Consider the following 16,361-nt stretch of genomic DNA (forward strand, 5'->3'; position numbering starts at 1 on the left):
ATTTCAAAGCATTCATGCATTTAACTTAACATAAAAGTTAACTGAAGGAAAAGTTGGGAGCTTGAAAAATGGCCATATAGTGTCTGGTTCAGGAATATACAACTTGAAAAACAGGCCCAGCCATAAAGCCTGCCACAGAGAAGGTACTTAATGTTTGTTGAATCAAAATGTGCAGTTATCAAGACCATCCGAGAGATCCCAAGGCAGTTACTTCCCTGGAAATGTTTTTTTCCTTAAATCAAGGTTTCCCAAAACTCTTCTGTAAGATGGTTCCCCCACCTCTAAAAAAATTCTGTGATCAAATTAGTTGGAAATTCTAAATAACAAATCCTTCTCTAGAGGATATACACATCACATTATTATATTAAAGGCACTGGTAAGTCCTAGAATTAAAAAAAATATTACCTTACTTTATTATCAAAGGTCCTCAAATTTTAATGGCTGGGGGATCCATATTCCTAGGTACACCTATTAGCTATGGAAGGTGGAATCTAAGAAACATACTTTGGGAAATACTTTGGGAAATTGACTCTGATAAACTCAATAAACTACTTTCTGATCTTAACTTACTTTCTCCAGAGTCTTTCTTACTGGAATTTTGTTATAAATTAATAAGCTGACTTTCTTAAATGAATCTGAGTAGTAATCACCTCTTTACCCAAGGTCTGATCAACTCTAGATAAACCATGCATCAAAATTCCAGACATGAAGGCTGGGAGATCAAACCTTGGTTTGAGGAAAGAGCAATCTTCAAGATTTACTGTAACCACCAACCAACCTACCTCTCTTAGATACCACAGTGACTACTGAAAATTCCCAAGCTCATACTCCCACGTACAAAATCCTTATTTTCTATTTCCAACTCATCAATAACTGGACCTCTGAAATCTAGCACTTTGCATACCAATTGCTCAAACCCTAAAAATATAAAGGCCCTAAATGCAATGGGGTATTCGGGATTGAGTCCCAGAATAGAAAAAGGACATGTACTAGAAAAACTGGTAAAATCTGAAAAGAATATACAGTTTAATTAACAGTAATGCATCAGTGTTAATTTCTTGGTTTTTGACACATGGACTATGATTACATAAGATGTTAATGTTAAGAAAAACTACATGAAGGGCATATGATAACTTTCTGTATTACCTTTTCAACTTTTCTATAAATCTAAAATTATTACAAAATAAAAAGGTTTAGATTTTTTAAAACTACAGTAAAGATTACACAAAGTCATTGTATAGAAAGAATTTTTATGCATCATTAAGGTCTAAATTAAATTGAAAAAGAAAAGGGGCGCCTGGGTGGCTCAGTTGGTTAAGTGTCTGACTCTTGGCTCCAGCTCAGGTCTTGATCTCAGGGTCATGAGATCAGCCCTGTGGCTGGCTCTGCTCAGAGGGGGTCTGCTTGGGATTCTGTTTCCCTCTACCCCTCCCTGCCATCACCCCAACTCCTGCCCACATGTTCATTCTTTCTCTCTCAAATCCCATACCTGGTATATGATTGGTCACTTAGAGTGACCAAAGCCCAAGCATGCCTGCAATTAGTTACATTCTAGAGATTTTCCCCCACCAAATGAAAAAAAAATTTTTTTACGGTGGTGGGGAGAGGGAAAGAGATCATAAATAGGACACCAAACACAACAGTGGTTACCTTGGGATGAGGAAATGGTCTGGGCTAGGAATGGTAAGACCCTCCACTTTAATTCTATGTACTTCTCTATATTCTGGAAAATGTTTTCATATACTACTTGTAAGAACATGTTTAATTTAAATGGTAGTCTAGGTTAATTCCAACCACTGTCCTACTGAGAAGTAGGAAAGCTGGACAAAATACACAAAGCCTGTGTTTTAAAAAATAAAAAATGAGGGGTACCTGGGTGGCTCAGTCATTAAGTGGCTGCCTTTGGCTCAGGGCATGATCCCAGGGTCCTGGGATTAAGCCCCCGCATCAGGATCCCTGCTCCACGGAAAGCCTGCCTCTCCCTCTCTAGCTCCCTCTGCTTGTGTTCCCTCTCTCGCTCCCTCTGCTTGTGTTCCCTCTCTTGCTGTGTCTCTCTCTGTCAAATAAATAAATAAAATCTTAAAAAAAAGAAAGGAAGAAATAAAAAATGCAACCAAGACAGTAAACATTTACCGGACCAAATCCTAGGGGAAGAAAACTCAGAAAGGTTAAGTCCCACGCTTGGGGCTAATTTTCCCCTAGGATCATCTGTCTAACTGTTAAGAAGCTGATAGGCTGAGAAGCTGAGCATAAATTTTGACAAACTTACAGGACAACTAAGGAGAATAAAAACTGTAGTTCAGAGTCCAAGTGAAAGATGAGTTGGGGAGGGAGAGATACCCTGTAAATCTAACTCTGAATAGTGAGTCATAAAGGCTGCATCTCAGGGGATGAGATGAATCGGAAATATACCAGCTTCTCCAGGCCCAGCTTCTAATCAATTCAATTCTTAACTGGAGTGAGGCAATCTGGTATTGTTTGTGTCTTTAGCTACTTATAAAAAGCAATTATCTTCTCTAGAGGAAGAGAACATCATTCCAGATCTCACAATGTAACTATACTGTTTTTCCTACTCAATGCCTGCAACACAATACAATAACCAGACATGTGAGGAGACACACAATGTAATTAAAATAAAAAGGCAACAGAAACTAAAAACAGACACACAAAGCAATTTCAAATGATTCTTGTCCCATAGCAATAAAATTAGTGATGGAAAACAGGTCAAAGAAAATATGGCTGAATTTCCCAAAACTGATGAAAAACATCAACTCATTTCTAGAAGTGCTATGAATCCCCAAAAGATAATTTCAAATAAAAATTCAACTAGGCACACCACAGCAAAACTGAAAACTGAACAGGAAGAGAAAAAATTTTAAAGCATCCAGATAAAAAGGCCAGGTTACCTTCAAAAGAGCTGACACTGATCAGGAACAATGGATGACACAAGACAATGAACTATTTTTGTAACTGTAAAAAAAGTATTGAATTAAGAACTGAACCAACTAGATGGTAAAACTGGTTGTAAGAGAAATGAAGTGAAATATTTAGAGTAACTAAGAGAATGATTGTATAAGATTGCCAATTCAAGGGGCGCCTGGGTGGCTCACAGGGTTAAGCCTCTGCCTTTGGCTCAGGTCATGATCCCAGGGTCCTGGGATTGAGCCCCGAATCAGGCTCTCTCTGCTCAGCAGGGAGCCTGCTTCCTCCTCTCTCTCTGCCTGCCTCTCTGCCTACTTGTGATCTCTGTCTGTCAAGTAAATAAATAAAATCTTTAAAAAAAAAAAAAAAAGATTGCCAATTCAAGGCAGTAAGATAGACCAACCTTTGGGGCTATCTTTTCTCTGGACAAATACAATTTGAATCTCTACTGGATGCAATTATTTTCATTGCTATGATGCAAGAAATATTTGTATTGCTATCAGTTTTCTACAAGTTAAAATCTACCTTTATAGAATCATTTTTAAAAAACCTAATCAATAGTAAATACCAAATTAAAGCTATACATCTTTAAGGAAAAAGATAATCCCCAGGAATGCCTACTAGACAGCACTCAATAGGATACTAAAATGACATTTTGTCCTTTTTGCCTCTTTTTAAAGAGACAAATGGATACTTTTTTTTTTACAGTCCCCTCTCATGATCATAACATCCAAAATTATTAATGACAAATACACACACACATAAGCTACTCTTATTACATCTTGGCCTGATTTATTTATATAGGTAAGCAAGAAATGTTAATTAACATATACAAATCTCCTTACAATCAGCAAATCTAGAGCCACAGATAAGAAGCAGTTACTAAAGCCGTAATAATTACTACTGCCTGGAGAATTCATAAAAAAATTTGGGATTTTATTTTCAAAAGTTTGTTATCCCAGAGATTTAAAAGTTAATACTTGGTTATAATTCAAATCTTATGAAACCAAACCAAAACAGAAAAACAAAGAAACAAAAAAACCTCCACTACTCACTATGTCTGTGGTATACCTATAAACATAAGTAAATTTCTCTTTAAAGTTACTCAAACCTACACAGATGTGATCTTCCTCACAACAAATAAGCTAGGATCTTACAAGCCACAAAAAAGGTACAAAACCAGTTTCTCAGGAGAGCTTTGTGGACACTACTATTCCATATAAAATATAACCCCAATGAGAGCAAATTACCATATATGGAATAGATCACTTCAATTTGCAGAAGTATGAATTACCAAAGATCAAGAGAAAGACAAAGGGCTTTATCATATACTACAATAAGACACTCATCACAAAAATAACACTAACAATATTCTGGAAAAAAAAAAAAAAATTACCACAATTAGATTCTCTCCAGCTTATTTAGTCCTGTGTGATTAATTCTGATCATCCTAGATCACAGGTTGGCACTCTATTTTCATAAAAGCATCTGCTTCTAGATTAAATTAAGTCTCACAAATTCTAATTTGGTTCCCTGATATATTTTGGCATTTGTCTAAGCAATACTGGCTTGGATGATGTGAGTCTATTTTATAAGAGCAGGGGGTCATGCTACCAAAAAGGCAAGATAGTAAACATTTTAGCATTTGTGGCTACATATGGTCTCAACTGCATCTTCTTTCCTTTTAAGAGCCCTTTTAAAACATAAAAGCCATTCTTAAGCTCACGAGCTTTATAAAAAGGGGACACCGGCAGTTTAACAACTCCTGTTTAAGAGTATCTGATATGTCCTCTCAAGCAAGGTTCTGAAACTGACCTCATTGTCGAAGGCCCAGTATAATGACAAAATTATAGAGACAGAACAGATTGGTAGTTGTCAGGAGGTAGGGATGGTGGGAGGAAGTGGGGTGGGTGGATATTACCATAAAGGGGTATCACCAAGATCTCTGTGGCAATGGAAAATTATGCATCTTGACTACAGTTGTGGTTACATGTATCTACAAAGGTGGTAAAATCCACAGAACTAGATGCACACTAGTCCTGATTTTGATACTGTATTCTAATTATGTAAAATGTAGCAACTGAGGGACACTGACATATCTTTGCAACTTCTTGTGAATCTATAGTCATTTCCAAACAAAGAAGTTTTTAAAAAAAATTTTTTAAAAGACGGTATCAGACAAATTTTAATTGACCACTACCTGAGATCACATACAAAAATCAACTTCAGATGGGCTGCAGTTGCAGTTGCCTGTAAGGGAAGGGGCAGAAGATTCCCTGACCATGTTTTACAGTACAATAGTATTGCACAAATAAATAACAATATAATGATCAATTATCGTTGATAGCATTCCCCAAATTTAACTTACCCTGTCATAGAGCTCAATGATTAAGTGATAAGCAGCTTCATCACTTCCAAATTGAAAGTCTACAATTCTATCCACACCAAGTTGTTTTGCACTGACCAAACGCCGACTCTTCAAATGTTTTCGACACTAGTGAAAAACAGAAGAAAAAGTCACTTATACAGAAGTCAATTTCTAATCATTTGATACTGGTTTGTAAGTAAGTTTCCTCTGTTCATTACTGTCAGTATTAATATTTAAAAAGTAGTAAACAAAAGCTTGCAAATGATAATTTAAGGAAAAACACTTTATTTCAGATGACCCTGCTAACTCTGAAACAGTATTTTATATTTTTTTAAGAAGACAATGACAGACCTACAGAGAAATTTGTTTACACACTATTAAATCCCTTTTTCTTACCCTGATGTCCTCACTCAAAACTATAACCTTTTAAGCCTCTTTCTAGTCCCATCTTTTAAGTATCCCCAATTTCCTTTGTGTTCAAAATTAATTAGTGGTTTCCACTAATCTTCTACTTCAAATACAAATTCTGAACCATGAGCTTATTGGTATTCTATAAGTTAGTCCTCTACATACAACCAATTACCTTCTATTCCCCAAAATTTATTTTATTATTTTTTTTAAAGATTTTATTTATTTGATATATTTAAGAGAGATCACAAGTAGATAGAGAGGCAAGTAGAGAGAGAAGCGGAAGCAGGCTCCCTGCTGAGCAGAGAGCCCGATGCGGGGCTCGATCCCAGGACCCTGGGATCATGACCTGAGCCGAAGGCAGAGGCTTAACCCACTGAGCCACCCTGGCGCCCGCCTCCCCCCCCAAATTTATTAATCCAACCCAGAAAGAATTTTTCTGGTACTGTCTCCAAAGGTTTTGATCAACTTAGCTTAAATCCAAATGTATTAACTCCCATTCCTTATCAAATCCCATTCTTCCTATCCCTAAGTCATGATGTTCTTTTATTAGCAATTAAAATAAAATTAACATTTTTAAACCCAAACACAAATTACCCAGTAAGCACCTATTACTTTAGATTTTATGTATCATCCTTTAGTACAAATATTTAAGTATAATACAAACCAGAAATAAGACTACTCTGTAGTGCCCCCCAAAATTTTCCAATTATTTCTAATTCTTGAATTAGAAAGACCCCTTAGTCAAGACCAGTAAGATAGAATGCTTTCAAGACTTAAATTCAAGACAAATTTTACAGAGAAGTTAATATAAGGTCACCTTAAAAAAAAATCAAAAGAAAGAAATATATAATTAATTTTAGAATGCCAACTCTTTGATAACCAAGACTTCTTCCCCAGACCTGATAGTTCAAATTGACTAAAATTCTCATTTTATGTACTAATATATTCAGGCAGATGTAATAAGACTTTTCAAACTTCTAACAATCTCGCCTTCCTATATTCAATAGTTCTGACTTATGAGTGGTCTATAATGATTTTGATTTAAACAGTGACCTACATATAGAGCTATTTTTAAAACCCCAGGGGAAAATCACAATCCTTCCAGAGTCCCCCAGTAGTATTTTTATTCAAGAAAAATAAAGTCAAAAATGGAGATAAAAGGCATTCTTGAAAGGAACAGAAATCCACACAATGGAATGGAGAAAAGGGAAGATTATTTATCATGAATATAGATGGGCGTATGGTACATATGCAGTGCTTATTTTATTTCCCTATTAGCAGCTTGATGAAAACAACTGTCAGTACCAAAAAGCATTAACTGGCATCCCCAAATATGAGAATGAGGAACAATCACTGTGATTTACCACAAACTGAGCATGACTATGCCATACAACAGTAGCAACAGTTAAATTATTTGTAACGTGCTTAACACTGTCTGCTCCACCTAACTCATAAAATTCTAACACTTTTTAGAGTATTTGGCTTTCTATTGGTATAGCCTAATTTGGGGATTTTTCCCACAATCCCAGTATCATATATCTTATCATCTGTTACATCATCTGTAAAACTAAAATAACTGTTCTTCATATCCACTGATATATTAAACAACTTAAAATATACATTATTCATTTACTTTGAAAAGTGCTATACAAATACCAAGTGCCACCATTAGGGATAATTCCCAAAAAACCATTTAGGGTTACTATTAAGTATATTAAACTTTTAAGTTTTGATAATTTTGTGACAGGCCTTGTGATTTGGGAAACACTTACCTAACTTGTAATCCAAAACAGATTCTAAGTTGCTGGGGATAAGATTCTTCTCTGTAAAGCCTCTAATGAAATAACACAATGCCAAAACAAATAAATTTCTGAAGGAAAGTGAGGAGGAGAGGAAGAAGGAAATTAATACATATGGAGCCCTAATATGTGTCAGGCATTGTGTTAGGTGCTTTACATGTTACTTCAATTAATCCTCACCAATAATCCCATGAGGGAGGTATTATCCACATTTTACATTTAAAGAAACTAAGTTTCAAGAGGTTAAGTACCTTTTCTGGGTTATAAAATTATTTAGCGGCAAAATCATTAACTCTAAGTTAGGTATATTTGATTCTAATGTCCTTCCTCTGTACCATATAATCTTTCAGTATATCTGTTATGTCAACAAACGGATAGGTAACACGTCCACAAATGCAGAATCTCAGTTTTAATAAAAAACAAAAGCAAAGAGAAAAGTGAAAAGTAAAAAGGTATGATTGGTAACATACTAATGTCATTGAGTATTCCAACAAAATACAGATTGGTAGCTCAAACTAGGAAACTAGGAAAGCGGAGGTAGGGCATATCATAGAAAGCCAAGAATTATGGGATATAGGTAGGAGATGAGTTCAGAAATTAGGGAATCATGAAAAGGTGAAAAACTGATGAAAAGGAGGCTCTAGAAATGTTAACACTGGTCTGACACAATTATGTTCATAGCAAGAAGTAGACTGTAATTAAGGGACTTTAAGGGAATGTTATGAAAGCTCAAACTAGAATAGTGACTGTGGGAACAGAAAGATTTGGACCACAATGGGGTGTGAAGAGTAACAGGAAAAAGTCAATAAACAGCTACTTTGTTTATCCCAGTATCTATCAACTACTCTACTTTATCTCTACTTTATTCATAATAGTAAAGGAAAACCAAACGTTTTAAAACTTAAATCGTTAGTGACCAATCTCAGGGCCTTATAATTTAGCTTCAAGTATAACGTAAAGTTTACCTTCATGGCAAAACTAGATGGCATCATATTCTTAGGCCACTCAAATTCTGTTGTGTGAATTCGTATGCCAGATTCAAGTAAAAGTGTAGCTTTGAAGTCTGGTCTGTAGAAGAAAAAAGTTAAATTTTTCTTTAGGGCATTTGTCAATACTAACTCAGGAAAAAGACTAAAAGTGCAAGTAAAAAAATTAATAATCTCATATTTAATTACCAAAGATAAAACAAGCCTGTAAAATGCTCTTACTTTTGAAGACGAATAAGATAGGTCTTATTATCCACATCATAAACATTGTTTACTCTCATTCCTATTAAGCTGCAAAGAGAAAGGAAACATGTAACAACGTTTGAAATATAAACTTCACAGAAATTAAAGCGGCAGGCAGAAGCAGAGCCTTGGAAAGAGGGGATCTTCCAACTCTAAGGATATGGAGTCAACCAGGGAGCAGAGTCTGAAGGTCCCAGGCGTTCAGCCAAACTTAACCGTAACTTTTTATGAACAAAAGTGGTATGCCAGCCCTAAGAAAACCAGGCAATGCCCTGCGTCCTTGAAATGACCCAATATTTTAAAGGAAATATAGTACAATTTAATCCACATTACAAAAGGGGGAAAAAAGGTAAATGAAACCCTGGAAAAATGACAAAACTCACACAGCTGAATAGAAACCAGACTAGCATCTGTTACTTGCAGCTAGGACGCCGACATTCCCTCTCTTAGGAGTAAGGAGGAGTGTCTAATCAGGCCTCCACTCTGGAAACCTGAGGCAAAAGACTCCTGGGGCATTCTGGCTTTCACCCGGTGACTCTTGTTTTACTTAATGTTTGCTGCCAGACCGGGGCAACTCAGGCCAACAAGGCGAGAGCTCGGCGAGGGCCCCGCGGAAGCCTGACCCAAGACCTGGTGAGACAAGCAACCCGTGAGAGTGGGGTGTGGGGCATGCGGACGCTGGGGTCCCCCAGGTGTCCTGAAGGCTACGGGAAAGATGTCACGCGCTCGCCCACCCAGGCCTAGCCAAGTCCGCAGAAGTCAGCACTAGAGGATTAAGGGGAAACATCAGGCTGGTCTTTCTTCCACGTTGGAGCACTGGCCTCTGCCTTCTGCATTCCTCGCACGAGCCTGGTCACCTATCACCCAGTACCTGGCATTCAGCTCCGCGAGTACCGCGCGGAGGTCAATGGTGCTAAAGCGAGTCTTCATGGCGAGGTCTGAGGGTCGCTACCGCAGTTTTCTCCACTGACTGCCTGACTCAACGCCGCTACTCTTATGCGCAGGCGCACTAGACCGAAATCTACGGCCGCGCAGAAGACCCAATATTCCTTGAAGCGAAGGTGTTTGCGTCACTCCTCCAAAGATTTGGGTTATCGAATCGCCGTCAGCTGGCTTTTCGTTATACCGAAACAATTCGAAATAAATCCAAACTATTCTCTTGAAACTGCACTTCTTCCTAGAAAGCTGACGGACTAGTCCGGCTACCTTTCTCCCTTCTGTTTCGGGACTCAAGCGAGTCTCCCTAGTGACCCCTGCTGGTGGTAGAAATTTATGAGAAGCGTACTGGGAGGGTTTCCCCTAGATGGCCGGTAGGGTTCGGTATGTCGGAGCAACAGCCCCTTTCCATTCGGGTACTCGGACCAGTAGAATTTTGAAATGTAACGAAGCGGAATTGTTTCATTCGCCTTACAATTACCCTCAGTGATAAAGATGAAGCAACGTTCAAAAAAGAGTTCCTATTTTGATGGACCCTGCTGAGTATTTCGAGATGTATTGTGGGGTTCTCATTTAACCTAGGTCTTGGCATCCCCTTGCCTCAGTGTAGTATCTGGTATGCAATACCAACTCCATAAACGCTAGGCAACCTGAGTATTCAGGTATTTCGTTAGATAACAAAAAAAGTAAGAGAGAATAAGAGATCACCCCACTATGGGGGATTCACAGGGTAGTGGGAAGACCATCGTGCAGGAATGTAAGTATGCCACTCTTGGCTGTGCTGGGTAGATACATGAGAAGAAAGGATACTTTAAGGTGAGAACTCAAAAGAGACGGGGTCTCGCTATGTTGCCCAGGCTGGAGTGCAGTGGCTATTCACAGGCGCGATCCCACTACTGATCAGCACGGGAGTTTTGACCTGCTCCGTTTCCGACCTGGGCCGGTTCACCCCTCCTTAGGCAACCTGGTGGTCCCCCGCTCCCGGGAGGTCACCATATTGATGCCGAACTTAGTGCGGACACCCGATCGGCATAGCGCACTACAGCCCAGAACTCCTGGGCTCAAGCGATCCTCCTGCCTCAGCCTCCCGAGTAGCTGGGACTACAGGCGCGCGCCACCGCGTCCGGCGAAGATCCACGGCTTGGGAGGATTCTCCAGTCTGCCGGCGGCTGTCGTCAGAATTCCCACCAGCAGAAGGCGACTCTACCTCGAACGGACGCTCTTGCCATTTCGGAAGAAAGACGGAATTGTACAGGTGCTAGCGGGGGGGACTGCTATGGGACAAAGGGCACACAGCTTTCATTACTGCATCGTAGGACACAGTAAACCATGCAGAATAGCTCAAAATGTAAAATAAACCATTTGGAGAGTCAGGAAAGAGTGGGAGCCAAGTAGTCTGTGGTCGAAAGTGCAAATATGAGAGGTCCCGCTGTACCTAAAAAATACTAAGTTTATGACGTTGGCTCTGAAGCCATTCCCGAAAGATTGCTTAAGTATATTGCATCAAAGCACCCGAGTAAAACTCCACATTGAAAGGGACAGCACTCGGATGTTTCTTCAAAACCAAAACTGAAGTATTCATAGCAAAACTCCCACTTTGGGGCACTGGACCAATAAGATAGGAGCAGAACACTGATTTAAGTTATACAGGGTCCCTCTGCCTATCAAACAACTCAGACGTTGCTTCTGCTTCGTCTGTCAAGGAAAGTGGGCATCAGAAAGAAAATGTAAGAAAATCCCTAAGGGAAGAAGTAGATCAAGATAAGTGCAAAAATTACCAGAGAACAGTATCATTTACTGCTGAATTCTATCATTTCTAGTTTTTGAAGTAATTTCTCTACTTTGAGAAAATTCTGAGATAGGGTTATTTGAGGATGTTTGGAAAAAATAAGCAGCAACCAGGTGAGCAAATCATCTTCTGATTTTCAAAGAGAAGATAAAAGTGACCACTTGAAACCGTAGACAGGTACTATTAACATTTGGAGCAGCCAAAATTTTAGAGAAAATTATTAATGGGTGACTTATGGGCATCTAGAATTATGATTCTCAAATTTTAATGTGCATTCAATAATAACTGTAGACATAATTAAAGCAAATTCCTGGGCACTACACTACCAAGATGAAAGGGGCCTCTGGCCTATACTTGAAAGTTGACTGATCTCTAGAAGATGAAGGGATGATATAATTAATCTTACTTTCTACTACTCAACTCGTGGAAATATTCTATATGTAGTCTTTGAGATTTAAAAAAAACAGGTAAACTCACATAACATAAAATATATAATTCATATACATTCAACAACATAAAATTCACATAACATAAAATTCACCTTAAAATTCATCTTGACCATTTTGAAGTATACACCTCAGTAACTCTCAAAATGTTTACAATGTTGTGCAACCATCTCCACTGTCTAGTTCCATAAAAGTGGGGTGCATTTGTCATTTAAGACCTACTCACCTACTTTAGAAGTTTCCATTGGGGACAAACCTTTCACTACAACAGTGAGAAATAAATTTGTGAGGGAAGCCTCAGCATCCTTGAAGGGTTCTACGGTCACATTTCTCTGTAGGTCAGAACTTAACAGTAGGAACTGCTGCCACTGAATTGGAAGCCTAAATGCAACGAGAATGATTGAATGGTGAAGTGGCAGTGTCCAAATGGCAACACTCCATCACCAAAGGCAAACTGGGTGCATTACCATAGTGGACAGCAGAGTCAAAACAGCAATCCAATAGTCTGACTCTTGGAGATATGTGATGCTGGCTCTTGATTATGGCATTCCTAGGAGAAAAAGATATGGGAAGCCTAGTAAATTCTCATTTGATCTGTATAAGTAGAAGAGTTCTAGCTCAAATGGACAAAAATCTAACTTAAATCATAAAAATAAGAGTCATAGCACTTCAATTTCCAGACTTGAGCCAGTTTATAGACCCAGAGTCCCTTGAATTGAAAGGGAGACCAGGTCTCCTTGAGGAAGAACCCTAGTACAGTTCCAAAAATTTCTACTGTTACTCTTTTTCCCAGTCTACCCCATAGGGACAAATGAGTCTTTTTACCTTTTTACCAAGGTAACTGTATTTTGGGGGGGAAAGGAAATGGTCGGTAAATCATAAAAATTTTTAAAAATCCCTTTTGGGGATTGCTGGACCCTAACTCTGACCTGACACTAATTCTAAGAAACTCAAAATGTCACTTTGGTCCACCAGTCAAAGCAGGGGCTTATGGAGGTCATGTGATAAATGAAGTTTTAGTTCAGATCTGCCTCACGGTGGGCCCAGGGCATCTCTAAACCCATCCTTTTTTTTTTTTTTAAGATTTAATCATTTATTTTAGAGAGAGAAAGAAAGAGAGACTAGGAGGAGGAGGAGAGGGGGAAGGAGCGGGACAAGCAGACTCCACGCTGAGCACAGAGCCCTGTGCGGGGCTCAATCCTATGACCCCAGAGACCATGACCTGAGCTGAAATAAAAAGTCAGAAACTTAACCAACCGAGCCACCCAGACGCCCCTCTAAACCCATCTTGTGGTTATTTTCCCAATACTAGAATATAAGATTGGAATAGACATACTTAGCAGCTTCTGAATCCCCCACACAGATTCTCTGGCCTATAGAGTGAGACTATTATGGTAGGAAAGGTCAAGCCTGCTTGAAGATTCTCTTCCTCTTTCCCTCCCATGCCCTGCTCTCTCTCTAAAATAAATATATAAAACTTTTAAGAAAAATCAGTGCCACCGCCAAGGACTTGAAAGATGAAGCGGTGGTAATTCCCAACATGTTCCACTGAACTTGCCTATTTGGTCTCTGCAGAAGACAGATGGATCATGGAGAGTGATGGTGGATTATTGTAAACTCAACCGAGTGATTACTTCAATTGGAACTGCTCTACAAGACATAGTTTTATTGCTTGACCAAATCGACACACCCCCTCATATCTGATATGCAGCTATTGGTCTAGCAATGTCTTTTTCTCCATCTTTGTTAATAAAGACCACCCAGAGCAGTTTGCTTTCAGCTGTAAAGGGCCGCAAGACACTTTCACAGTCCTATTTCAGAGGTATCAACTCTCTAACCCTATATCATAATTTGGGTCACAGGAACTTTGATTGCCTTTCCCTTCCATAAGATATCACATTGGCTCATTATATTGATGATATTATGCTGACTGAACCTAGCAAACTAGAAGTAGAAACTACTGTAGACTTACTGGTAAGACATTTGTGGCAGAGGGAGGAAATAAATCTGATGACATTTCAGAGACCTACTTCAGTGAAATTTCTAGGGATCCAGTGATGCAGGATATGTCAGATATCCCTTTTAATGTGAAAGACAAGTGTTGCATATGGTCCCCCTTGCAACAAAGAAGAACCCACAATGCCTTGTGGACTTTTCTTGGATTTTGGAGACAGCATATTCCTCTTCGGCGTGTGTTACTTGGATCCATTTACCAAGGGACCCAAAAAGCTGCTAGTTTTGAGATACAATAATGATTCCATTGAACTGGAAGTTTAGACAGCTGCCTAGTCACTTTGGGTTCCTCATACCTCTGAATCTATACGCCAGAAGGGAGTTATTGTGCTTAGTGGGGTAATTAGTCCTGACTACCAGGGAGAAATTTGCTACTCCACATGGAGTAAGGGAGTATGTCTGGAACATAGTAGATCCCTTAGGGAATCTCTTAGCATGACCATGTTCTGAGATTAAAGTCAATAGAGAACTACAATAGCCTGATCCAGACAAGACTACTAATGGCTTAGACCCCCTCAGGAAAGAAGGTTTGGATAACTCCACCAGTTGAAGAACCATGACTCTCAGCTGAGGTGGAAGAAAATAGTTACAAATACCAGCTATGACCACATAACCTGTTTCAGAAATGAGAATTGTAATTGTCAGGAATATTTCTTCCTTATTTGTGTGTGTATTTGTGTGTGTGTTTTGATATGTATATATGTCAAGGAAATATCTTTGTTTTCTCCCCTTTCTTATCCCTTTATCATGTAACATAAGATGTAATGACTTTATATCATAGTATTTAAATGTTTCAGATTTATAGGACAAATTTACAGGACAGTTACTTGTACATCATAGTATTTAAATCATGCATGCAATACCAAGGAGAAGAGCAAACATCTCCCAACAACTTAGCCTTCTTCTTTGGGGAAAGACTTCATGCATTTTTGGTTGCACATAGATAGTTATATCATGTTAGACAGAAGTATGACCTTGTTATTGCCTTTATTTAGAAGCTAAGTATGGTTTAAGAAGCCATATAAGAGTACCTAATTGACCAGGGGTGGACTTGTGATGGTTAATTTTGTGTGTGAACTTGGCTGGGTCACTGTGCCTAGATATTTGGTCAAACATTTGTATTATTGTAATTGTTGTTTGTTGGTATAATGAACTAAACACTTCGGGGGTTTTTTTCTAAACTAATTTTTTTCCATTTTTTAATTGTGGTAAAATATGATCCATAGAAAATTTACCATCTTTGGGTGCACCTGGGTGGCTCAGTGGGTTAAGCCTCTGCCTTCGGCTCAGGTCATGGTCCCAGAGTCCTGGGATTGAGCCCCACATCAGGCTCTCTGCTCGGCAGGAGGCCTGCTTCCTCCTCTCTCTCTGCCTGCCTCTCTGCCTACTTGTGATCTCTCTTAAATAAATAAACAAAATCTTAAAAAAAAAAAAAAAAGAAAAGAAAATTTACCATCTTAATTATTTTAAGGGTACTGTTGAGTGATATTAAAATACATTATGTACTAAATACATAATGTTGTAAACCATCACCACCATTCAATGCTGTAGCTCTTTTTGTCCTGTAAATCTGAAACTCTATACCCATTAAACAATAACTCCCAATTTCCACTGTGCCCAGCCCCTAAAAACCTGCAGTCTACTGTCTCTTCAATTTTGACTAATTTAAGTACCTTCTGTAACTGAAATCATGCAGTATTTGTCTTTTTATGATGGGTTTATTTCACTTAGCATAGTGTTCTCAAGTTTCGCCCATGCTGTAGCATGTTGGAATTTCTTCCTTTTTAAGGTTGAATAATATTCCATAGCATGTATAGACCACACTTTGCTTATCTATTCATCTATCAATGGACACTTGAATTGCTATAACATTTTAGCAGTTGTGAATAATGTTGCTACGAACAGGAGTGTGCATATATCTCTTCAAGACTCTATTATAAATTCTTTTGAGTATACACTCAGAAATAGAATTGCTGGATCATATGGCAGTTCTATTTTTAATTTTTTGAAGAGCAGGGCAGCTGGGTGGCTCAATCATTAGGTGTCTATCTTAGGCTTGGGTCATGATCTCAGGGTCTGGGATGGGGCCCGCATCAGGCTCCCTGCTCAGTGGGGAGCCTGCTTCTCCCTCTCCCACTCACCCAGCTTGTATCCTCTCTCTGGATGTCTCTCTCTCTGTCAAATAAATAAATAAAGTCGTAAAAAAAATTTTTTTTGAAGAGCCACCATACTGTTTTCCACAATGGCAATACCATCTTACATTCCCACCAACAGTGCACAAGCATTCCGACTTCTCTACATCCTCACTAAGGCTTCTTATTTTCTGGGTTATTTTTCCAATATTTTTTTGCCATTCTAAATGGGTGTGAAGTGATATTTTATTGTAGTGTTAGTATCCACCTTCCTAATCATCAATGATGTTGAGCAGATTTTCATGTGCTTATTGGC

The 16,361-nt window shown here is 38.7% G+C and overlaps 1 protein-coding gene across 1 annotated transcript in view; it reads right to left on the minus strand.

The window, feature by feature from the left end:
* The window catches only part of NEMF (nuclear export mediator factor), a 52,920-nt gene extending 43,197 nt beyond the window's left edge, over positions 1-9,723 (minus strand). The window contains exons 1-4 of the mRNA XM_046007390.1: positions 9,601-9,723; positions 8,709-8,777; positions 8,466-8,568; positions 5,291-5,416 (exon numbers count right to left, since the gene is read on the minus strand). Coding sequence (XP_045863346.1) covers positions 5,291-5,416; positions 8,466-8,568; positions 8,709-8,777; positions 9,601-9,659 — 357 coding nt within the window. The 5' untranslated portion in view covers positions 9,660-9,723. The remainder of the gene's footprint in view (positions 1-5,290; positions 5,417-8,465; positions 8,569-8,708; positions 8,778-9,600) is intronic.
* Between the last annotated feature and the right edge of the window lie 6,638 nt (positions 9,724-16,361).

This window comes from Meles meles, chromosome 6, assembly GCF_922984935.1.
Source record: "Meles meles chromosome 6, mMelMel3.1 paternal haplotype, whole genome shotgun sequence".
Classification (NCBI taxonomy): Eukaryota; Metazoa; Chordata; class Mammalia; order Carnivora; family Mustelidae; genus Meles; species Meles meles.